Below are 22169 nucleotides of genomic sequence, written 5' to 3' on the forward strand. Positions count from 1 at the left end.
CCAGGTACCTAAACACAATAAGTGCAGTGGGAAAGCTTAAGAACAAAGAACGACATGGAGAGTAGAGACAGGAAACTGACACACCACACACACACACACACACACACACACACACACACAGACACACACACATACACACAGTCACACACACACACACACAGTCACACACACACACACACACACACACACTGGAGCTGTGACGGCTAAGTGAGGGGCTAGAAATTACTAATATTGATTAATATTTATTTGTAGCTATCTACTTCATAAAACTTTGTAACCTCATCAACTAAGAATTACTACTACTAATAATAATAATGATAAGATATGATAAAAAAAAATGTTATAATAAAAGTGGGGTTTTTTTTTTGCTTTTTTAATTTATGCAACCATCAACAACATACGTAATCACTAAGACAATACTACACGTGTACAAACAGAGGAAAAAACAGAAGGAACAAACATAAAATACTGTTTATATACAAATAAAAAACATACAGGAAATTCATGAACAAAATCAGGTATCAGCATCAATTCATCCCATTTCAGCTATAACTGATTCTGAAGATAACTTATGAAAGGCCACATAACAGCGAACGTGGAGCAGAACCCCACAGATTCAGTCTTATTTTTCCAGACTTAAGAATGGCGGTTGATATCACTGTTTGAAAGAGTGGTCTTTTCACTGACAATACCAAAGATGGCTTTTAGAGGGTTTGGACTAACATTTTTACTAAATCTTAGAATAAGACTCAAAAATCAGTGACAAGAAAGCAAACAGCCTGGGACAAACCCAAAACATACGGGCAAGTGTAGCAGGGGATTGAATGCATCTTGAGTTCGGTCAATACGAGGAGAATATATTTGCCAACCTGGCCTTAGATAAGTGAAGTCTGTGTACCACTTTAAATTGCAAGAGACTGTGTCTGGCATAAATAGAAGACCCATGAACCCTATATTTAGCCTCATGCCACTCCTTGTCAGTCATGCAAAGTTTAAGATCTAGTTGCCAAGAGTCTCTGTGCATTATTAGGAGTGGACAATAATGATGCAGGTTTAATGTACAAACTGAAGATAGTACCTCTCTGAGCCGGGCTGACAGGAAAAAACTGGTCAATTGTATTTGGTTCAGGAAGGAAAAGAAAAGAGGTGAAATTCTTGCGTATAAAATCATGCATCTGTAGATATCTGAAAAAATGAGTCTTTGGTATTCTGAACTGAGATTCTAATTGTGCAAATGATAGGAAGCTCCCATCAACAAATAGATCTTTGAATAATGAAATGACTTTTTACTGCCATAGCAAGAATGCAAGGTCATTAAGAGGCTGGACAAATCCATAATTTCTGGCACCTGGTGCACAAACAGAACCTCTCTGCCATCCATAATATTTATGAATTTGGACCCAAATCTGAACAGAATTCCAGTCCACAGGACGTACCGAATGAGAGCCAAGACCGAGTGGTAAGGGTGAGAATAAAAGAGCTGGAAATGAAAAAGGAAGGCAAGCTGAGGATTCAATATGGACCCAATCCGGTAAATGATTAGAGTTATGTGAATCCTGCCAATATGCTAAAGCTCTCAAATTGCAGGCCCAGTAATATAGTTAGAAATGTGGAAGAGCCATCCTCCCTAGTTCCTTGGGATTTCGTAAAAAACACAAGCATATTCTAGGGAGTTTCTTATTCCAATCTTATTCCAAAGAAAAGATGCTATTGTCTTATTTAAATAAACAACATAAGATTTTTTAATATTTATATATACTTTCCAGGGGATAGGAAGCCTGGACTATTTTTCAACAGCTATCTTTGTTCAGACTAAATGTGGAGCAAAATTAAGTGATAGTGAAGTGATAATGAAGTGACTTGTGGCCAAGTATGACCCATACTAGGAATTTGTGCTCTGCATTTAACCCACACACACACACCCGGAGCAGTGGGCAGCCTTTTTTTTTTTTTTTTTTTTGCTGTGGCGCCCGGGGAGCAGTTGGGGGTTCGGTGCCTTGCTCAAGGGTCTCACCTCAGTCGTGGTATTGAGGGTGAGAGAGAGCGCTGGTCATTCACTCCCCCCACCTACAATCCCTGCCGGACCCGAGACTCGAACCCACAACCTTCAGGTTCACCTTCGGGTTACAAGTCCGAGTCTCTAACCATTAGGCTTAAATAACTCAGAAATATTTCTTGATACAACCACACCAAGATATGTGACACTGTCTGGGGCTAATTTAAATGGATAAGCAGAAAAGGAAGATAGTTTTGCAGCTTGATTTATAGGAAATAGCTCACTCTTGGAAAGATTGACATTATATCCTGTCATAGTGCTGAAACGCTCAAATACAGCCACAACATGAGGAAGAGAATTATGTGGATCTGAGATATACAGGAGCAGGTCATCTGCGTATAATGATAATTTACGCTCTCTGCCCCTCTAATAATTCCCTGAATAACTGATGTTGATCTCAGCAAAACAGCTAAAGGTTCAATCGCTACTGTGAAAAGTGGGGACACATGGGGCCTCCCTGTCTAGTTCCCCTGTGTAATGGAAGAAATTGTGAACTAATATTATTAGTGATGACAGATGAGGAGGGAAAAGCATACAGAAATTTTACCCATGATAAGAACTTTGGGCCCAAACCGAATTTCTTTAAACAGCTGAAAAGATCCACTTCTCTCTATCAAAAGCTTTTTCAGCATCTAGAGATATTATAATTTCTGGTATAAGCTTATTTATATAAAGGGAGTAAATAATATCAAATACTCTGTGAATATTAAAAAAAGAAAATTGATTTTTTATGAATCCGGTCTGGTCCGGTGTTATGATGGAAGGTAGAACATTCTCCAATCTTTGGGTTAAAACTTTTGCCAATATTTTACAGCCCACATTAAGCAACGACACAGGCCAAAACGATCCACAGTTAAGGAGATCTTTCCCTTTCTTAAGTAGCACTGAAACTGCTGCTGGATAAAATGTATGTGGAAGACGGTCTACAAGAAATGATTCCTCACATACTGCCAGTAAAAGAGGTTTTAGTTTTTCCTTGAACATTTTTAAAAATTCTACTGTGAAACCATCAGGGTCTGGGGTTTTTGAGTTTTGCATATTTAAAAGAGCCAAATTAAGTTCTTCTAGGTTTAGGGGCTTCTCTGGTTCTGCTTCATCATCTACAAGAATTTTGGGGAAAAAAAATCAAGTTCGGATGGGTCGTGCTCAATTTCAGACGAATATAAGGAAGTATAGAATTGTTTTAAAAACTGAATTCATTTCTAATTCATCCTTTGTGACTTTACCATCATCCTTACAGATGTACGTTATTATATTAGAAGGTGATCTGTGTGAGAATTTGAACGCTAATACAATTTAGAACGAGACTGAAGAAGTCGTTCCGTTTGTTCAGTTGTTATTCGCTCAGTCTCAGTTTGCAGCCTTGTTCTTTCTGTAAAAAGTTCAGATGAAGGCTTAGTTGCGTATTTTGAGTCTAATTGTTTAATCTGAGTGATGAGATCATTCCAGTGCTGTTTACTTTTTTTTTTTTACTCTCCCAAGATGAAAATTAAATTATTTCCTCCATCAAGCAAGCTTTTAAAGAGTGTAGCTTCACTCTCATCTGGAGAATGGCTGAGAGATAAAAAAGACATCAATTTATAAATGTTGCCTTTTTTCACAACAAAACCACAAAGCTAAAGCAGCAATAAAACCGGAAGTGAAAAACCAGGTGTTCTTCCTGAAAGCACTGAAGCAAGCACACACACACACACACACACACACACACACACACCACAGACACACACAAACACACACACCACACACACACACACACCCAAAGCACCTTATCTTTCTACAAAACGATTATTTTAAATAGATCAGTAACAAAACAAACACACAACAATTCATAGTATCTGTGAGTATACAGGCTAAAAAATGGCAATATCGATTGAAGTTTAAAGAGACAATAATAATAATAATAATAATAATAATAATAATAATATAGTTTCTTAAAAAAGTTTTTTTTTGTAAATTTATTTTTATCTGGCTTAAAACTTTTTAGAGTCTCATATATATATATATATATATATATATATATACATATATACATATACACATATATATATATATATATATATATATAAACACATTTATATAAATCTTTTAGCCTGTATACTGATAGATACTGTCAATTGCTGTTGTTCGTTTTGTGACTTATTTAATTAAAATGATTGTTTTGTAGAAAGTTTAGCTGCTTTTTACGTGCGGCTTCATTAACCGTGCTTTCAGGAGGAGCAGTGAGATTACTCGCAGTGTCAGGAGCCTTTCTGTTGTTTATCCTGAGACAGCAAGCTCACTACATTAACGCTATTTTCTCTAGTAAATACACCACCTTTTGGCGTTTATTAACAAAAACAATAAAAACACTAAACACTACTCTAAATAACAATCCGGTATTTCTGTACAACTATTTACAGAACTATTTACTGTCAGGTGTTTTATTTATTTATTTATTTATTTATTTATTTCCACAGCGGCCATTTTACAGAAACTCTTCATGACGAGTTTATTAAAAGTGCAGCTCTGTATTAACACATAAACTCATCTCAGTCGCTTAAACTGTAATATTTATATAACATTTGTGTGTTATAATATCTGTAATTAACTCACCGTGTGAAGGTTGAAAACTCAGTTTGCTCCACTCCGCTCCGTGCCGCTGAAGCTTCACCTTTTACACTTTCATATTCGATTCACGCATGCGCACTTCACTCTCACAGCTAGTGATCTGTAACAGCCTGCATCAGTCTTTTACAGGGTTTTTAAAGTTGCGTTTTTTCTCAGTCTGTTTTAAAGTCAAAGTCAACTTTATTGTCAATTCTGCTATATGTACAGGACACACAGAGGATTGAAATTTCGTTTCCCTCAGAACCATGGTGTGAGAAACCAACATAACAAGACAAATGATTAAAAAAGTAAAATAAAATATGTGCACTATAGACATTCACGGCACATGTGAGTGTGTAGATATTTACATTTTAATGCAAACGAGAGAGCAGCAGTAGTAAAAGTGGCTTGTGCATTTGTGTGATTTGGGGTGTGTGTGTGTGTGTGTGTGTGTGTGTGTGTGTGCAGTTACAGTTCGGTGACTCTTAAGGCAGAGAGGGGAGAGAGTTGAGCTTTCTGACAGGCTGAAGCTGTTCTTCAGTCTTGTGGTTCGGGCCTGGAGGCTGCGAAATCTCCTCCCCGATGGCAGAAGACTAAAGAGGCCTTTTAAGGGGTGGGAGGGGTTCCCGGGTGGGTGAGGTCCCCCGCTATGCTGAGGTCCCCCGCTATGCTGAGTGCTTTTTGGGGTCCCCCGCTATGCTGAGTGCTTTTTGGGGTCCCCCGCTATGCTGAGTGCTTTTTGGGGTCCCCCGCTATGCTGAGGTCCCCCGCTATACTGAGTGCTTTCCGGGTTAACTGGGTGCTGTAAATGTCTGTGAGGGAAGGTAATGTGGCACTGATGATTTTTCCTGCTGCGTTCATTATGCGCTGCAGTGTCTTCTGGTTTTGAGCAGTGCTGTTCCCAAACCACACAGTGATGCAGCTGGTCAGGATACTTTCAATGGTGCCACGGTAGAATGAGTACATGATGGGTGTCGGGACTCTGGCTCTTCTCACTTTGCAGAGGAAATAGAGGCATTGTTGTGCTTTCATGGCCAGAGATGCAGTGTTGGTGGTCCAGGAGAGGTCCTCTGTTATGTGCACACCCAGAAACTTGGTGCTGCTCACCTTTTCCACAGCAGCACTGTTGATGATCAGAGGAGGGTGCTGAGTGTGTGCTCTCCGAAAGTCGACAACAATCTCCTTTGTCTTCTCTATGTTTAGAGAGAGATTATTGTTGGTTTGTAGTCAGTGATGGTTTGGATTCCCTGCCACAGGCTCCTTGTGTCTCTGCTGTCTTTAAAGTTGTGGGTTATCCTCCTGGTGTATTGTCTTTTGGCCTTTTTGATGCCACGGGACAGGTTGGCCCTAGCTGTTCTCAGGTCGTCGTCATCGTCGGCCCTAAAGGCAGCATTTCGTGCCTTCAGCAGGTTATGGACCTCTCCTGTCAGCCATGGCTTCTGAGTGCCTCGTTTCTATCGTTGTTGTTAGAGCTGGGTGGAATGTAAACAGCGACCAGCAGAATCACTGTGAACTCCCTCGGAATGTAGACAGGTCGGGACTTGACGATTATAAACTCCACAAGGGGAGAGCAGTGTCTGCAGACTACCACAGTATCACGACACCAAGCATCATTGATGTAAACACAGACCCCGCCACCGCAGGTCTTACCGCTCTCGACGCCGCCGTCCACGTATATATTTAGCACTTATTCCTCTCTGCTGTTAATATTTTATTGAACTAGACACAAACTACATGAATTACAAATCGAGCTAACACATTTTTCCCCTTGTGGTGCATAAATATTCCCACCCTTTAGAAATGTTGGTCCAGTGATACATGATAAACAATGTGCATTATGAAATATAGGCATCCAGTAAAACAGCTGTGTTTAATTTTAAAAACTGTGAGAAACTGAGTTTAATCATACTTTTATTCAGTGTCCTACAAAATTAATGACACTGAAAATACGGAGACAAAAAATAAATAAATAAACAAAATTTGTACCATTTTACAGTTTTAAAGCTTCAGTACAAATTTACCACTGTTGTTTCCATTCTCCATGAGTTTTTAATTGTTATAAAAATACTGATGATATCCGCAATATATCATAGAAAAGTATATAGTGACATCATTTATCACAATATTATGTCATACTGCACAGCCCTATATGACACACACACACACACACACACACGTTAAGCTTTTGTCACAAAGGGGAAGGTCAGTATTTCAACATTTAGAGAGTAATCCTGCACTAAAGTAATGCCACACTTTGATTTCGTGTTGTAGCTCATGATCTTATTTGCATGTTGTTGTGGCTTCTGTAAACTGCAGGACTGATTTGAGCTGCTACAGGAGCTGCTTTGCATTCATTTTATATTTAAAGGGTCCCTGGCTGCAACATCTATTGCTTGAGGCATTTCTGTGCACTGTGTTTGGCTCGAGATTATTTTAGAGTTCTGAAATTATTTTTATAGATCTAGGTCTAGATTTGTATACAGTCAGATCCATAAGTATTTGGACAGTGACACAATTTTCATAATTTTGCTTCTGTACACCGCCACAAGGGATTTGAAATGAAGCAATCAAGATGTGATTGAAGTGTAGACTTTCAGCTTGGGGTTTAACAAAAATATTGCATTAACCATTTAGGAATTACAGCCATTTTTTTTTAAATGGAGTCCCTCCATTTTCACAGGCTCAAAAGTAACTGGACAAACTAAAATAATCCCAAATATTAGGATTCTGAAATAATGCTGAAGACCTACCTCTACATGTTTGAGTGGCTCACCACCCATGAAGGATGGCGTAAAAGGGACTGGGCCCAAGCGCTTGCACCATTCCTCACTGGGGAGGCCCAGCTGGCCTACTACACCCTTGCACCAGGGGCGACTGCTGATTATGACATCCTCAAAGAAGAAATCCTGGTGCGGTGTGGTCTCTCCTCCTCCAACACGGTGGCAGAGTTCCACAAGTGGACCTACAATCCCAAAACCACCCCCAGAGCCCTGCTCTGCATCACGAAACACTCGCTGCAACCAGCTCACCGCTACGAAAGTAGCCGAGAAGTCACCGTGGATTTTTTCCTGAGAACTCTGCCGCCCAAAGAGTGCAAGAGATGATCAAAGCACTAAAGTGGCCAGGATGAGAGCCCCTGACAACCCCAGAGAGATGATCGAAGCACTAGCATGTACCCAGACGACAGCACCGAAGACACCGGTCCCCCACTGTGCTGCACCGCGAGTCTACAACCACCACGCTTCCGGGACGCCTCCCGACCCCGTGCCACCGCGACCCTATATATAGCTACATATATATAGCGACCCTCCTGTCCCATTCCTCACTGCAGCCCACAGTCCAGAAAGCCAGCCACACCCACTCTCCCTCCACCAGCACCACCATTCCCCATCACAACTCCACTAAATAAATACATGTTTGTTTGCACTAACCCTGCCTGTTCAGAGTCTATGTTCTGCTTGCTTGCTCTCTCTCTCTCTCTACGTTTTATATATATATATATTTATTACACACACACATACATATATTAATCCAAGAGATTAATTACTTACCAAGAGTTCAAATAAGTTCCAGGAAAATCCACATATACTTATATGTATATATATATATAATGTACATTTGCTTGTATGTGCACTTTAGTTTTGCAAAGATTTTGGACTGGTCCTCATAACCCAGTATACAACAAACACAAATGCAGCAGCAAGATTTCACTCCTCTTTTAAATTCAATTAAATTTTATTTCATTTATATAGCGCTTTTAACAATGGACACTGTCACAAAGCAGCTTTACAGAAATCCAGATATAGATTTAGATCCCTAATGAGAAAGTCAGAGGCAATGGTGGCAAGAAAAAACTCTGAAATGACATGAGGAAGAAACCTTGAGAGGAACCAGAGTGAGAGGAAACACCTCCTCACTGCTGATCCACAGCTGCATACTATAAAGTCAAACAGTACTGAGTGTGTGTAAAACTGCTAAAGTTACTTGACATGAGCATGTATGCTACGACTTTCTATTTGGTTGTTGTTGTCAAAATTAGCGTCCAGGGATGTAGGAAGTGAACACAAAGAATAAATTAATGAAAAAGAAATTAAAGATGTTTTTAGAATCGGGGAGGCTGTCTGTTACTAAAGGAATGAGATGTGTGGAGTAATGAATCAAACAGAAACCGAAAATGCTTATCAGAAAAACTTTAGTGAGGAATTATGTCCACAAAACTTCGGCGTAAACGCCAACTAACTACTCTCACTAACAAAACATAAATACAAGCATTAGCTCCCACTCCTATCCTAGTGTTTTTATACAAGCGATATTCTACATGTTGCTTTGTGTAGGTCACGTGACATACTAACCTCATCTCAACACTATGAGTCAAGAGATAAATCCAACCATCAACTCTTAAAGAGAGAAAGGGAATCAGATCACAGCACAATCGGGCAAACAGCCAGAGTCAAATCAGAGGCGAGTAAATACAACATGTAGAGTAAAGGGAGCGATCAGAAATAACTCAAGATAAACTAACAAATCATAATTGCACCAGAAACTCGAAAAGGATGGACAGCGTGACAAACAAGCGAGAACTATCAGCAAAGGAGAAACACACTCTCCCGTCTTGCGTCATTTCCGAGTCCTTATAGTAGACTGCAGGTGCCTGATTGGTTCAGAGATGGGTGTCGTCATCACGTTGACAGGGAAGATCGACCGGTCGATTGTCCAATCACAGGATCTAAAAGTGGTAACAGTCAAAACAAGGCAGATAGAAAAAGACAAACCTCCCACAATATTACGGGACGTAACAGTGCACAGGGGCATTGTCATGCTGGAACAGGTTTGGGCCTCTTACTTCCAGTGAAGGGAAACTGTAATGCTACAATACACAAAGACATTCTATACAATTGTGTATTTCCCAAGTTTGGGGATGAACCACATATGGGTGTGATGGTGTGATTAGATAACTGCATAAATGTGCACTTGTACAGGTGTTCCTAATAAAGTGGACAGTGAGGGTAAAGTGGTAATTAAAAAGAAGTAAATAATGAATTAATCGCAAAGCTTTTTTTCTGTGTCAGTAATCTCTCATAACGCCAGTTTACACTTCATTTCTTTCATTCAGTTTATACAGATCTACGAAACTAAATATTTAGTCATATATAAAGTAATATTTATGTTTATCAGACTGTTCCTAACCTTTGTAAAACGTATTGTATTACCTAGATTATGTGTGTAAGCACCAGATAGCAAAGAGAGGTGGATTCATGTGTATGTTCAGCTGTACAGGTCAGTATCAGTCATCAGTTAGTTTCCAATGTTGAAGCAACACTCACTGTTCGCTCGCTTTATCAGGACCAACACAAAGCAGCTATTCTGAGTTCTGCGCATGCGCGTCATTTGGATCGTAACGGCCAACTGCCGCTTCACGCTGAGGTAAAGTTAAGCGAAAATATATATTTTGTTCGCCGCTTTAATACAGTGGTTTCACTGTGTAATGTTAAATATCATGTTAGAGTTGTAATGGTTTATATTTTGAAGCTTTTATAACGCTTCATAATTGTGTAATTTATCGTCGTGTTTGCGCGCGTGAGCTAAAGCAGCAGCTAACTCTGAGGTAAACTTTACAACCGTTTTAGTTATTTAAACTGGCAACTTCAGCACGATAAACTTGACATTTATCACTTTCTAACTGTATTATTTGTTAGACTTTAAGGCAGTGAGGTGATTTCGAGTGGAAATGAGGCACAGAACTCTGTTAAAGCCTTTCTCAGAAGCTCCATGACGAGGCTGCGATGGTGTTTGGGTGTAGCAGCCTTTAGAACGGGGGGGTTTCATGTCCCGCTCACATTTACAGCAATAATCATTTCATTTTAACAATTTTAATCTCAGACCTCATTATTGTTAGTCTTTTTTTTCCACAGAAACACGGAGTGACCAATAATGTCTCAAGCACCATCACCCTCCAATAATTCTCTAAGTTCTGTTTACTGTGAAAAATATGCGTTTTCATTCGTGTTGGAATCGACCCGTACGACTGACTTTCATCTGTGGAGCACAGAATGCGTTATTAATAGGATCAGCTGTTATTTCTGTATAATTCTAGAGGTTACGTGTGTAAGACTTGACATTTTTATAAATGAGCCACTGAAATACAGTTTCACTGTGTAACTGATGTCTTTTTCTTTTAGGGAGGAACTCCTCAGCAGAGCCACAGCACAGCACTGAATGCTAAAGGCTTTCCCATGTAGAACACTGATTACAATTTTACACCTTTGTAAGCTTTTGTATCTCAGCAGAGAGGATTTGTAAATGCGTGGATGGAACCTACATGGTGAGGAATAACACCATCAGAACAGATCTCAGTGGAAATAAGACAAACATGTTGCCTGTGCACTTACTGATGCACATGAATTAGCCTACTGCTGAAGCAAAATGACTTAAAATATTTTCACACGTTACAGGCGAAGTAATATATTTACTTTTTCTTCTTTAAAATGTTGCTATATTTATATTTTACATCATTTCTCTTTTATGAAAATTACATGTAATCCCAAAATGCCATGTTTTATTCAGAGCCTTTGTTGGAGTTTACAGGTATCATAGAGGTGCAGTTATGGGAACGCTCCTGCTACAAGATGAGATGCTCTGGAATCGGTTTCACTGTTTCTGAACTGGAGGATTTTTATTGCAGGTTTTCTGGGAGCCCCAGTTAAAGACATCGAGAACTTACAGATGTTGGCCTTAACGTGTCAGCGTGGATGGACGTCTATTCCAGTCCTGTCTACACCACACCAGACTTCTCTCTGCATTGTGTAGATGGCTGACTACCACCAAGTTCTCTTCAGGTGTATAGAAACATAACAAAGGGACCAACTGAATACTGCAAGAGCAAAGAACTTGCCTTACTTCAGAAATAAATGTTAACTGCAAAGGAAAATAATTTATCTACCATATTTCTCTGTGCTCTGTTTTCAAGGGTAACATTTATTTATAAAGTGTTTACTGTGTAAGGTATAGTTTAAAAATCCTGTGATCTACTGACACTAATGTTGTTCCACACCTGTATGTGTTTCTTTTGTGGAACACCATTCCTCACCTTTCATGTATTTTATAGAAGAAAGAGGCAGTGATAGTGAATGGTGACTGAGGCTCTTAACGTTCTGCCTTACATCTCCATATAAAAGTCAGACAGGTTTGGAACAAAATAAGAGTGTGTATATTATGACAAGTTTCATTTTGGGGTAAACTATCTCTTTTAATTTGTAACTTTGAGACTAGTGATATTAGCGTATAATTTATTTTTATTAATCTATTTGTGAATGCATGGGTGTGAAGTTATTTTTCTATATTTGGCTATTTAGTCTTAAGATTTATATACTGCAGAAAGTTTATTCTAAAGATGTATTTGTAAAACAGTGAGTAACGGAATGTGATGTGTGTTTAAAAAATTATTATATATATATATATATCGGCTTATTTATCTATTTATTTGAGTGTTTGCGAGTTTAAAAACAAGTAGAAAATGCGTTGATTGTGTAAAGTCATTTCAGCGTACATTAAGCAAACCAATGACATCGCTTCTGCGTTTGTTTTCAGTGGCGTGTACGACGCTGGTTCAACACGACTTCGATAAGCAAAAAGATGTTGGATCAACGTCACAGATTAACGCTGTTTCCATGCCGACAGAGAGAGACATCGATTCTGTGTTGCTTCTGTGTCAGTTTGCTATCTGGGTTTATACATATTTTCTGATATAGTTACCGTAATAAAGTAAACAAAATAGTTGCAGTGTTGTTATGTAGCAATATCCATGCACGCAGAGGCGTATCTACAGAGCAGGCAAGGCCAGCAATTACCTGCTGCCCCGCATTCTGAGAGGCCCCTGAGGGCTGATCTTTTAAATCATCAGAAATTTTCATCTTAAAATAATGCGCAGCAACATCTCAGCAACCCCCTTTAGGGGCGCTGTCTCGTTTGTGACTTGTTTATGCTTCTGTGCCACCCCTTCACACTCGAGTCGCACGAGCTTTAACTCCTGAAGATGAAGAGGACATACTGTATCTATCTGGCAGCCAGAAGCACAAGAGAAAACAAGAAGAGGAGGAAAAGAGGAAACAGGACAGCGGTAAGTGATGGAGATAATGAGGAATGAATTAAGGATAATTAAAGACAAACAAACCCACATCTTGTCCAATTTCAGTTTTAGTTCACCTTATTATTTGCAAGATGAATTACTGGTGCTAGTTAGCTAGGGTTAGCATGTTTTGAGTAGAGTTAGCAGTTCTTAATGTGGGCTGAAATGCAATAGATGTTACCTGGAATGATGCGCAGGACACCGGCGGCGCTGCTTGGAAAGTATCAGTGCTGTACTGTGTCTCTTGCTCCTGTGGATCAATACTGTACGTTAGTGAACAGGTTAGTTAATATTAGTTAACATGACATTAAACCTAATTTACATGAAGACAGATCATCGTTCATTTAAAAATCTAGTTTAAAACCAGCAACACACAGAGGTGCTACTAAAATCACAACTGCTTACCTGTTTTTCAGGTAACGATGGAGTAATGTCCTATTTCCCTTCTCTTTGTGTTTTCTTCAAACTTCAGAGCAAAGGAGACAAAACAAGCATCTGCTGAACACGAACCTGCTGCTGAACCTGCAGTCAAAAGCAACCAGAACTTCAACCAGCAACAAAACCCCCACAATCCTAAACTACAGCGATACACGACGACGCAAAATAGAAATTAATTCAGCAACAAACCCCCTCAATCCTAAACTACAGTGATACACAATGACACAAAATAGAAAATAATTCAGCAACAAACCCCCACAGTCCTAAACTACAGCGATACGCGACGACGCAAAATAGAAAATAATTCAGCAACAAACCCCCACAATCCTAAACTACAGCGATACGCGACGACGCAAAATAGAAAATAATTTGGCAACAAACCCCCACAGTCCTAAACTACAGCGATACACGACGACGCAAAATAGAAAATAACTCAGCAACAAACCCCCACAATCCTAAACTACAGCGATACACGACGACGCAAAATAGAAAATAATTCAGCAACAAACCCCCACAGTCCTAAACTACAGCGATACGCGACGACGCAAAATAGAAAATAATTCAGCAACAAACCCCCACAGTCCTAAACTACAGCGATACACGACGACGCAAAATAGAAAATAATTCAGCAACAAACCCCCACAATCCTAAACTACAGCGATACGCGACGACGCAAAATAGAAAATAATTTGGCAACAAACCCCCACAGTCCTAAACTACAGCGATACACGACGACGCAAAATAGAAAATAACTCAGCAACAAACCCCCACAATCCTAAACTACAGCGATACACGACGACGCAAAATAGAAAATAATTCAGCAACAAACCCCCACAGTCCTAAACTACAGCGATACACGACGACGCACCACGCAGGACTATACAGGAGTAACGGTACCGTCATGCACCACGCGGGACTATACGGGAATAACGGTACCGACACGCACCACGCGGGACTATACAGGAGTAACGGCACCGATGCGCACCATGCGGGACTGTACAGGAGTACAAGGAAGACCTGCATCAGGACTTTCCTCTGTCCTGGCACCTCCATAAAGACCTTCTTCTTCAGGAAGTACCTAAATTAGCACTTTGGTATTTTATATCTAGCTAATCATAGCAGTGGGAACATGTGTGTGTCTGAATTCTGGCCCCAAAATCTCAAATATCTAGTTGAATCATGAGCAGACTGTAGCCCTGTCAACATTGGGATTTGAAAATAAGGGAAATCCAACTGCTTTTACATGACAGTAAAGCACAACCAGTACTGTTGTCCAATGCCATTCTAATTTCTGTAACAATTTTTCGCGCCATACTAAATACCCTTTCAGAACTGGCATTGCTGTGTGGAATGCATAATAAAGCCTTCATAAGTCTTGTCAGCTCACTGAAACTCACGTGCTTTGCCTAGAAGGCCCCAGAATCTGTCAATTCTGTCTTCTTGGGGGAGATGCTTGCTATCTGTCACCTGGTAGTCAATGAATTCCTCCCTCAGCCTATCCTCATTCAAGCTCAAGTGAGGGAACAGGGCTACTAGCCTTGTCACTGTAAAATAAAACAATAGTGCTGCTAACTGAACACTGCTGATTTATGTAAACCATGCAATACTTCATATAACATGTTAATTGTAAACTGTCCCTAATCTCTAACTGTCCCTAATCTCTACCTGTCCCTGGAGTGATATCAAGCCGAGATGCAGGGTCCAGCGCTCTCAAGTCCTTCAGGAGTTGGGAGTCAAGTGGAAAGCAGTTGAACATCTTTCTCAGCACTGCTTCATAGAAGGTTCTCACAGTTCTACAACAGGGTAAGAGTAAAAACAATTAAACAACACAAAAAAAAATACAAATAAAAACAACAACAATATGCATTAGACAGTAGCAAACATTTCAGGCACACTATAAGAGTTATCCCAGGCTGTCAAAAGATGAGATCATAATTATATTAAACTACAGAGTAATATACTCACTGAAAGATTTGTTTCTTGGATGAAACAGGGAGCTTTGCATTTCTGATGAATTCCTTTGTCTCTTCTCCAATGAAGAGGTCTTCATCTTCCAACTGATGTCCCTCTCCAGAGTTCACCTCCCTGAGAGGCACATCCAAGATGGCCCTGGCTGGTATGAGGTAGCCCAAAAACCGCCTGATCAGCCTGCACATTTCCTCTTCAAGCCTGTGAATCTGTACTCCCTCTGACTGTAGACAGTACATGTAGCCACAATAAAATAACTGAAATAATACATATTATCATATGTTATTATTAATCTATTATTATCCCAAGGGGTCATGACACCCACCTGAAAGGCAATATTAAATTTAACATAAAGTATGTCTTCATAACTGGATCACGGAGATGGCTTGCCAGATCACGAACTTTGGCATTCCTCTCCACCTCCTCATGACTGTCAAAGTATGCCTATAGATTTAGGGATATAGGGTGGGAATATATGGTAAAAAAAAATGCAGTGGAAACATACCATAATACATTTTCAAGATATCTGTTAAGTGCAGTTTACCATTACAATCCTACCTGTAGAGCAGCCCACTGGTTCAGTACTCTCTGTATGCATGTAAGCAGACTGAGCCATCTGGTACTGCAGTACCTCAGGAGCTTAAGGTTGTCAGAGTCTGTGAACTCTACAAACTCCTTGTAGAACTCACATCTCTTTGCACTGAAATGAGAGAATAATTTTGAGTTTAGTAAGTGGTCTCAGTTTGCTCATGGTGTAATTACTAGATATAGAGCTATGTGTGTGTGAGTGAGTACTTTTATTTTACAGTTACCTTTTGTCAAAGTGGGTGTACATCCCAACCAATATGTTTTCTACTGGAGGTTTGGTTGCCTTGATGCCACAACCAGTGGCAAGCTGGACAAGGTGGCAAATGCAGCCAAGGTCCTGGACATTAGGCTGGCTTCCTCTTAGTCTGCTAATCACTGAATTGTGTCTGCCTTTCATTACACGTGCATTGTCGGAGTTGAAGGCAATGACATTCTCCCATGGAATGCCTCTTTTGCTATTGAAAACAGGAAATCAAAACAATATGTGCAAAATTACAAAATAACCTATTTGACAAAAGCTTTTATGTAAACTGATCACGTGAAACTGAAATAAAAATGTTCTAGCTGTTATAATTAAATGCAAACTTAGGTAAACACAGTGCATTTCCCTCACCTCAATGCTTCGGACAGCTTTTCATATAGGTTTTCTGCATTACCCACATTGCATATGGGCATTTCAAGGAACTTCGTTGTCACCTCCAGATTGGACTCATCATAAATTCTTGTAAGGACGGCAAATTCTTTGGTTAAGTACAGGTAAGCCTCCTCCCATTTGTTAAAATACATGCACAAAGTTTTCTCCTTTTTTGCAGGTACTCCAACGCCATCTCTCTCATGTTCCTCCATCCTCAGGATGCTGTTCCTCTTCTTCGACCGCTATTCTTCTTCTACTTGTTTTATTGGCGGGTGCCGTTTGAGTGCGTTCTGTAGATGTTACAGCTAATGTTCTGTATACTGCCACCTGCTTTACCGGAGGCGAATGTAGCAAACATATCAATTACACCCAGTGGGATTTTTTTTCATAGAAAGATTAAAAATACGGGAGAAATACGGGAAAATATTTAAACGGGATGATAGCGGGATAGAATGGTAAAATACGGGAGAATCCCAAGAAAAACGGGAGGGTTGACAGTTATGTGCTCTGGGGGCATTTATTTACGTTGCTGGCATGGTTTGGCTCCACTCGAACATAGCACCCGAAAATAATAACTGTCAGTGACCTCAATGCCTTCTGAACAGGTTCTGTTCTTAGAGGAGGTTCTTCTGAGACCAAAACACAAGGTTCTGTTCTTAAAGGAGCTGGAAGCTCATCACATTGCTGAGGAACCAGGACTGAAGCAGATCCCAGAGAAGGACAGATGATATTCCAGAGTTGGAGTGCAGGTGTGGAGATCTAAATCAGACTTCGTACATGATGTGGTGCTCAGTGAAATCATCTCCAAAGGTAATATATGACAGGAGAAGCCTATAAAAAGATCTGATGAGGATATGTAACAGATAAAAAAAAAAGAACATTTTAAAAAAAAGACTTGCAGTAGTCAGGTCTAGAACAGATAACTTGTAATAGGATTCCAGCAGATTCTGTAGTCAGGTCGTATTCTTTTGGTGTTGTGAAGAACAAAGGGATGGAGAAATCATTTATTCCCGTCTTCCTATCTGAGTTCAGCTCTCTCCTTGCTCCAGAATCATGCTGTATGAAGTTATAAGTCTCTTCCCTCTGTTATTCCATTCTTATGTTTGAGCTTCAGGTTCTCTTCCTGCTCCAACATGCTTTCGTTCTCTGCCTGGTCCCTCATTTGTATGGTGCCATTCCAGCTCTGATCTCTTCCTGCTCCACTGCAGCTCCTCTGTACAACTTAATAGAGATGAAACGTATAAAATATCATTAAAGTGCACATTATTAAATACTAATCACCAACTTCAAAACCTACACTCAATAAATTCATCACATCTCCTGAAAGGCTGAGGAATAAAATTAAGATGAATTCAGTTGAAAGTCTTTATTTATAAAGAGACTGTAGAGGATTTGCTTCTCAGAGTGAGACTGGAGGAATTCAGTTTTAAAGAGTCAGAGCATCGTATGTAATGCTGAGTGTTCAGATAAATATTTAAAACTATTAATAATCTGATGTTTAAACAGTTAACTGTTCTCTCTCAGTGATCATGTGAGATTACTGAATTAAACGTGGAACTATTCTGACAGTAAAAGTGTAATTTATAGGTGATAATTCTATTTATTTTGTGGAAGTGTGCATGCAGTGACTGAGTGGCGTCTAATCAGGGTGATGTGCTGTGGATTTTATTCTGGTTACAGCACACAGTCATGTGATCTCTGATGTCACGGAGCTGCACGTCGCTGGTACTTACTTCATCTCTTTGGCAGCGCCGATTCCTCAGGTAGCAGATTATCATCACAGGCAGCGCAACAAGCAGAAGAACCATCAGCACTATCAGGATAATCGCCCACACTGGTAGCGCTCTCTCTGTCTCAAACACACACACACACACACACACACACACTGTTAGCTTTACTGACTTTATCCTAAACACTATTTAACATTTTATATTTAAATTTTTGTTTCTGAATTATATTTATATTTTACACTGCAGATGAAGTCAAACACCAGACAATGAGAGAAGTGCAGAAGGCTAATTATATTGTTCATCATTTATATTTATATGTTTCTATAATCAGTGACATTTATATGGATTTATATTTATAAGTTATTGTTTGGTATTTAAAACATTTTCTGAGTTTACATTTATGACATTTGGCATCCAGAGCGACTTACAATTATCTCACGGAGCAGTTGAGGGTTAAGGGCCTTGCTCAAGGGCCCAGCAGTAGCAGCTTGGCGGTGCTGGGGATTGAACTCTCAACCTTCTGATCAGGGCCCGTATTCACAAAGCCTCTTAGAATTCTCTCAGAGAGCTCCTATCTTAGCCTAAAAAGTCCTAGCTGGGAGTCCTAGACTAAAAGTGATTTAGGAAACTTCTCAGAGCAACTCTGAGTAAGGAAAGTACAAAAACCTTTATCTTAGTGAGGAGGTGTGGTTGACCCCGTTGCTAGGGATGACGCAGCAATTCAAGGACTGTGATTGGTTGAAAAAAATCTATCTGTAAAGGTCTTAAAATGCGCTCTTTGTGAAAATAGAATATATGATAATAGAATGGACAGTGAAATCATAAAATGTTTGTATTAAAAAATTGTATAATCATGAATACAGGCTACTTTATGCAAAGTTTCTGTTATAGGCTAAATATCTTAAAGTTATTTAAAACAGCCAAATGTTGGAAATGTGTCTACTTTTGAAGCAACAGTTACTATATTTAAGTTCTTCCATTTATTTACCATACTGATTTTATTACTTGTAATCCATTTCAGATTGATGGGAGCAAAATGGCTCACCTTTTACCAATTTACATGATTGCAGGACAGTCTCTATATGACGATATGAGTCTCTATATATCACTATATGAGACTGTGAAAGCACTTCAATAGCTTGTGCGATCACTCTGCTGATGGAAGGTTGTGACAGACACAAGTCATCACTACTGCACTGTTGCATTTTTCCAGTTGCCAAATACCTCAGTGTTGTAATCACTTTCATTTCTGGCGTTATTGCGTTACTACGTTGGGTGGGAGATGTGAGCGCATCTCTAATAAGTTCAACCACAAACATTATCCCATCACGGTCCAATCTGTAGCGTTTAATTAACTCACGATCGTTCAGTGTTTGGAGAATATTTCTTCTTTCTGCCATTCTGTCCTCTGCTATAGAAACTCTTAAAAGTCCTCCTCTCTATTCTTAACAATTTTTACCTTAGGAGCTGTTTTTAGGGCTAGATGTTTCGTGAATCATTTTTATCTTTACTAAGATTTAGTCCTAAATTTAAGGGGAAATTCTAAGAAAACGTCATAATTCTAAGAATTTTTTTTGAATTTCGTCACTAGGAGCAACTTTTAGGCTTAGGAAGCTTTGTGAATACGGGCCCAGGAGAATAACGTCTTAACCACTGAGCTACCACTTCCCTTTTAACTAGTTTAACTAGTAGCTAAATGGTCATGTGATCTTATTTTAAATTAAAGCCATCATCAGATGCCAAAATCAGACTGTTTGCCGTTATCACACTGTCGCAAACATAAAACTGTACTCAGTGTTTCCCAAAATTCAGTTTATTCTGCTAAATGTTGAAGTTTCCACACGGACACCAATCACACTGAATACGTACCTCTCACTGATGCTGTCAGTGATACTGAGTAAATATGAAGATCTTCATTATTCTCCGTGTCCCGGACGATGTAAACTCCCCCATCAGTCAGCTTTACTCCTCTCAGTGTAAGAACTGTGTTAGTGAGTGATGTTCTCGGTGTGTATTCAGCTGTACAGCGTAGTGAGCTTCTATCCACAGTGCAGATCTGTTCATCATGTGGATCTGCTGAATCTCCACCCTTATAGATCACCTCCACTCGCTCTGATACGTGCAAATCCAGCTGCAGATCTTCACCAGGGTTTATCTGAACTGATGATATCATGGCTGAGGAGAAAAAACACTCCACATCTTAACTGGGTGTAAATGTGATATAACACATTAAACCTAAATCAGTAAGAGTGTATAAGCTATAGAGCAGGTAAAGACACTTACTCTCGATGCTGAGACGCACATCATTAATGTCTCTGTTACCACACTGACACGTGTATAAACCCCTCATACTGTAATCAGCTGCAGTGATGGTGAGGGTGAGATTTCCCTTCAGGTACTGATCATGGGACATTTTAAATCCCTCCTTTAGTGACCAGCAGGATGTCTGATCACACCGAGCCAATACAACACTTTGGTTACTGAACAGAGTCCATTTGGCCTCACGAGAACATTTCCGTTCACAGGGCAGAGCAGCAGCCTGATTAAACTTCACCTGTACAGGAGTGACAGCTGATACAGGTACTGAAAGAGAGAAGCAGGTAAACAGAATAAAATATACACCTATACACGCACATATGATTAAATTAAAATTAAAATGTGTATATTTCACACATTTCAGTATAAAGCCTTCCTATAAAACACTCTGTGTTTATAAATAAAACAATATGCACATGTGACCTGGTTGCAAGAAAACCATAAGAGACCAGAACCTGTCATAAGAGAACTACAGATTCTTTCAAGGATCAGACTGATGTTAGCTAAAATGTTCTTCAGTTGTTATTATGGATTAGCACTAAAGGACAGCGAGTGCAGTTCAGCTAAACTAACAGTGGAACTCTAGAAGATCCTTACGGCTCGGCGTCCTGTCAGGGGCTAAATGATGCTAAGTGGTGCTCTAGCCTGCAGCGACCAGACACACACACACACACACACACACACACACACATACACACACACACATACACACACACACATACACACACACACACACACACCTCATAGAAACTCCCAGCGTTTATACTAGAGAGAACACAAAGGCTTACAGGTCTCCTGATGATTACAACATCCAGGATGTCGTCATGGCACGGAAAGCTCCATGAACTCATCTGGTAGCTGAACAAAGTTAGTGAGTTCACTTTAAGCTGGTTAAATTTGTTCTTTATAATTAACGCCTCAGGAGGAACGTGATCCAGGTATCTGGCCTCAGCTAACTAGTTTCTTCACGTAGATTTTAAGCAAGTTATGTAGGTTTATTAAAGCAATTTAAATGAGTTATTTTAGCTAACTAGCAAGCTAAGCCTGTTAAATTGTTGATTATTTGATAGTAACACAGTGAAAACAAATGTGTTTATAATCACATTTCTGATTCTGACGCTCAAAAGCACAACTCAACGTTTTAGAAAACAAATTCTGTCTCAGCTCTTAAATCATTATAGTCTCCTGCATTGTTTCTGCAACCAGGAGGTGCAGCTGATGTCACACTAACGTCTCTCACTCAGGAGTCTATAATTCATGTTTTATATCATATATGATCTGTATACGTACATTTTAAACAATATTGCTGTTTTACATTTCACTAAATGTTATTATACGCTTTTCTCTTTCCATTATAATCACAACTGATTAAATAGCAGCATAAAATAAAAAGAAAAAAATATCAGTAAAGATCAAGATCAAGATATTTTACATGAATACATTCTGAAGTGTTTTTATTTTTTATTTACTGAAATGATTTCTAAACATATATGCTAACGAATCAGAAAAAAACCTAAAGGTACTGACACTTTCAGCCTCATCACTAAATCCAGAGTAAATAAACAGAATAAATCTAAAAGCCTCCATCCCGACAGGCTCCACCCCCTTTCCCCTGGTGACTGGTACACTGCTGCTGTTTGGCCTGTATTTGCATATGGAACCTGATTGGCTCTTATATTTGATGACGCAGTAACACTCTCCTGTAACTCAGGTTTGTTTCTTAATAGA

The 22169-nt window shown here is 39.5% G+C and overlaps 1 protein-coding gene across 2 annotated transcripts; it reads right to left on the reverse strand.

The window, feature by feature from the left end:
- Positions 1-13975: 13975 nt before the first annotated feature.
- Positions 13976-20275, reverse strand: LOC117597029 (uncharacterized). Of its 2 annotated transcripts, XM_053233585.1 has the most exons (9): positions 19995-20275; positions 18129-18244; positions 16375-17616; positions 15986-16216; positions 15732-15873; positions 15499-15617; positions 15171-15397; positions 14871-14998; positions 13977-14749 (listed from the first exon to the last, which is right to left on the reverse strand). In XM_053233585.1, exons 3-7 carry the CDS (start codon positions 16605-16607, stop codon positions 15349-15351), a joined length of 774 nt encoding a protein of 257 aa, XP_053089560.1. In that variant the 5' UTR covers positions 16608-17616; positions 18129-18244; positions 19995-20275; the 3' UTR covers positions 13977-14749; positions 14871-14998; positions 15171-15348. The 2 variants fall into 2 exon arrangements, with proteins under 2 accessions (XP_053089559.1, XP_053089560.1); XM_053233584.1 differs by having other exon boundaries at positions 13976-14998.
- Positions 20276-22169: the final 1894 nt, after the last annotated feature.

This window comes from Pangasianodon hypophthalmus, chromosome 4, assembly GCF_027358585.1.
Source record: "Pangasianodon hypophthalmus isolate fPanHyp1 chromosome 4, fPanHyp1.pri, whole genome shotgun sequence".
NCBI lineage: Eukaryota > Metazoa > Chordata > Actinopteri > Siluriformes > Pangasiidae > Pangasianodon > Pangasianodon hypophthalmus.

Excerpts from the sequence above, each read along its gene's own strand:
- LOC117597029 (XM_053233584.1), bottom strand. The coding sequence starts at position 16,607 with ATGGAGGAACATGAGAGAGATGGCGTTGGAGTACCTGCAAAAAAGGAG. Across the intron at positions 15,874-15,985 it reads TACACCCACTTTGACAAAAG|TGCAAAGAGATGTGAGTTCT; the intron begins GTAACTGTAAAA and ends CTCTCATTTCAG. Across the intron at positions 15,618-15,731 it reads ACCAGTGGGCTGCTCTACAG|GCATACTTTGACAGTCATGA; the intron begins GTAGGATTGTAA and ends CTAAATCTATAG.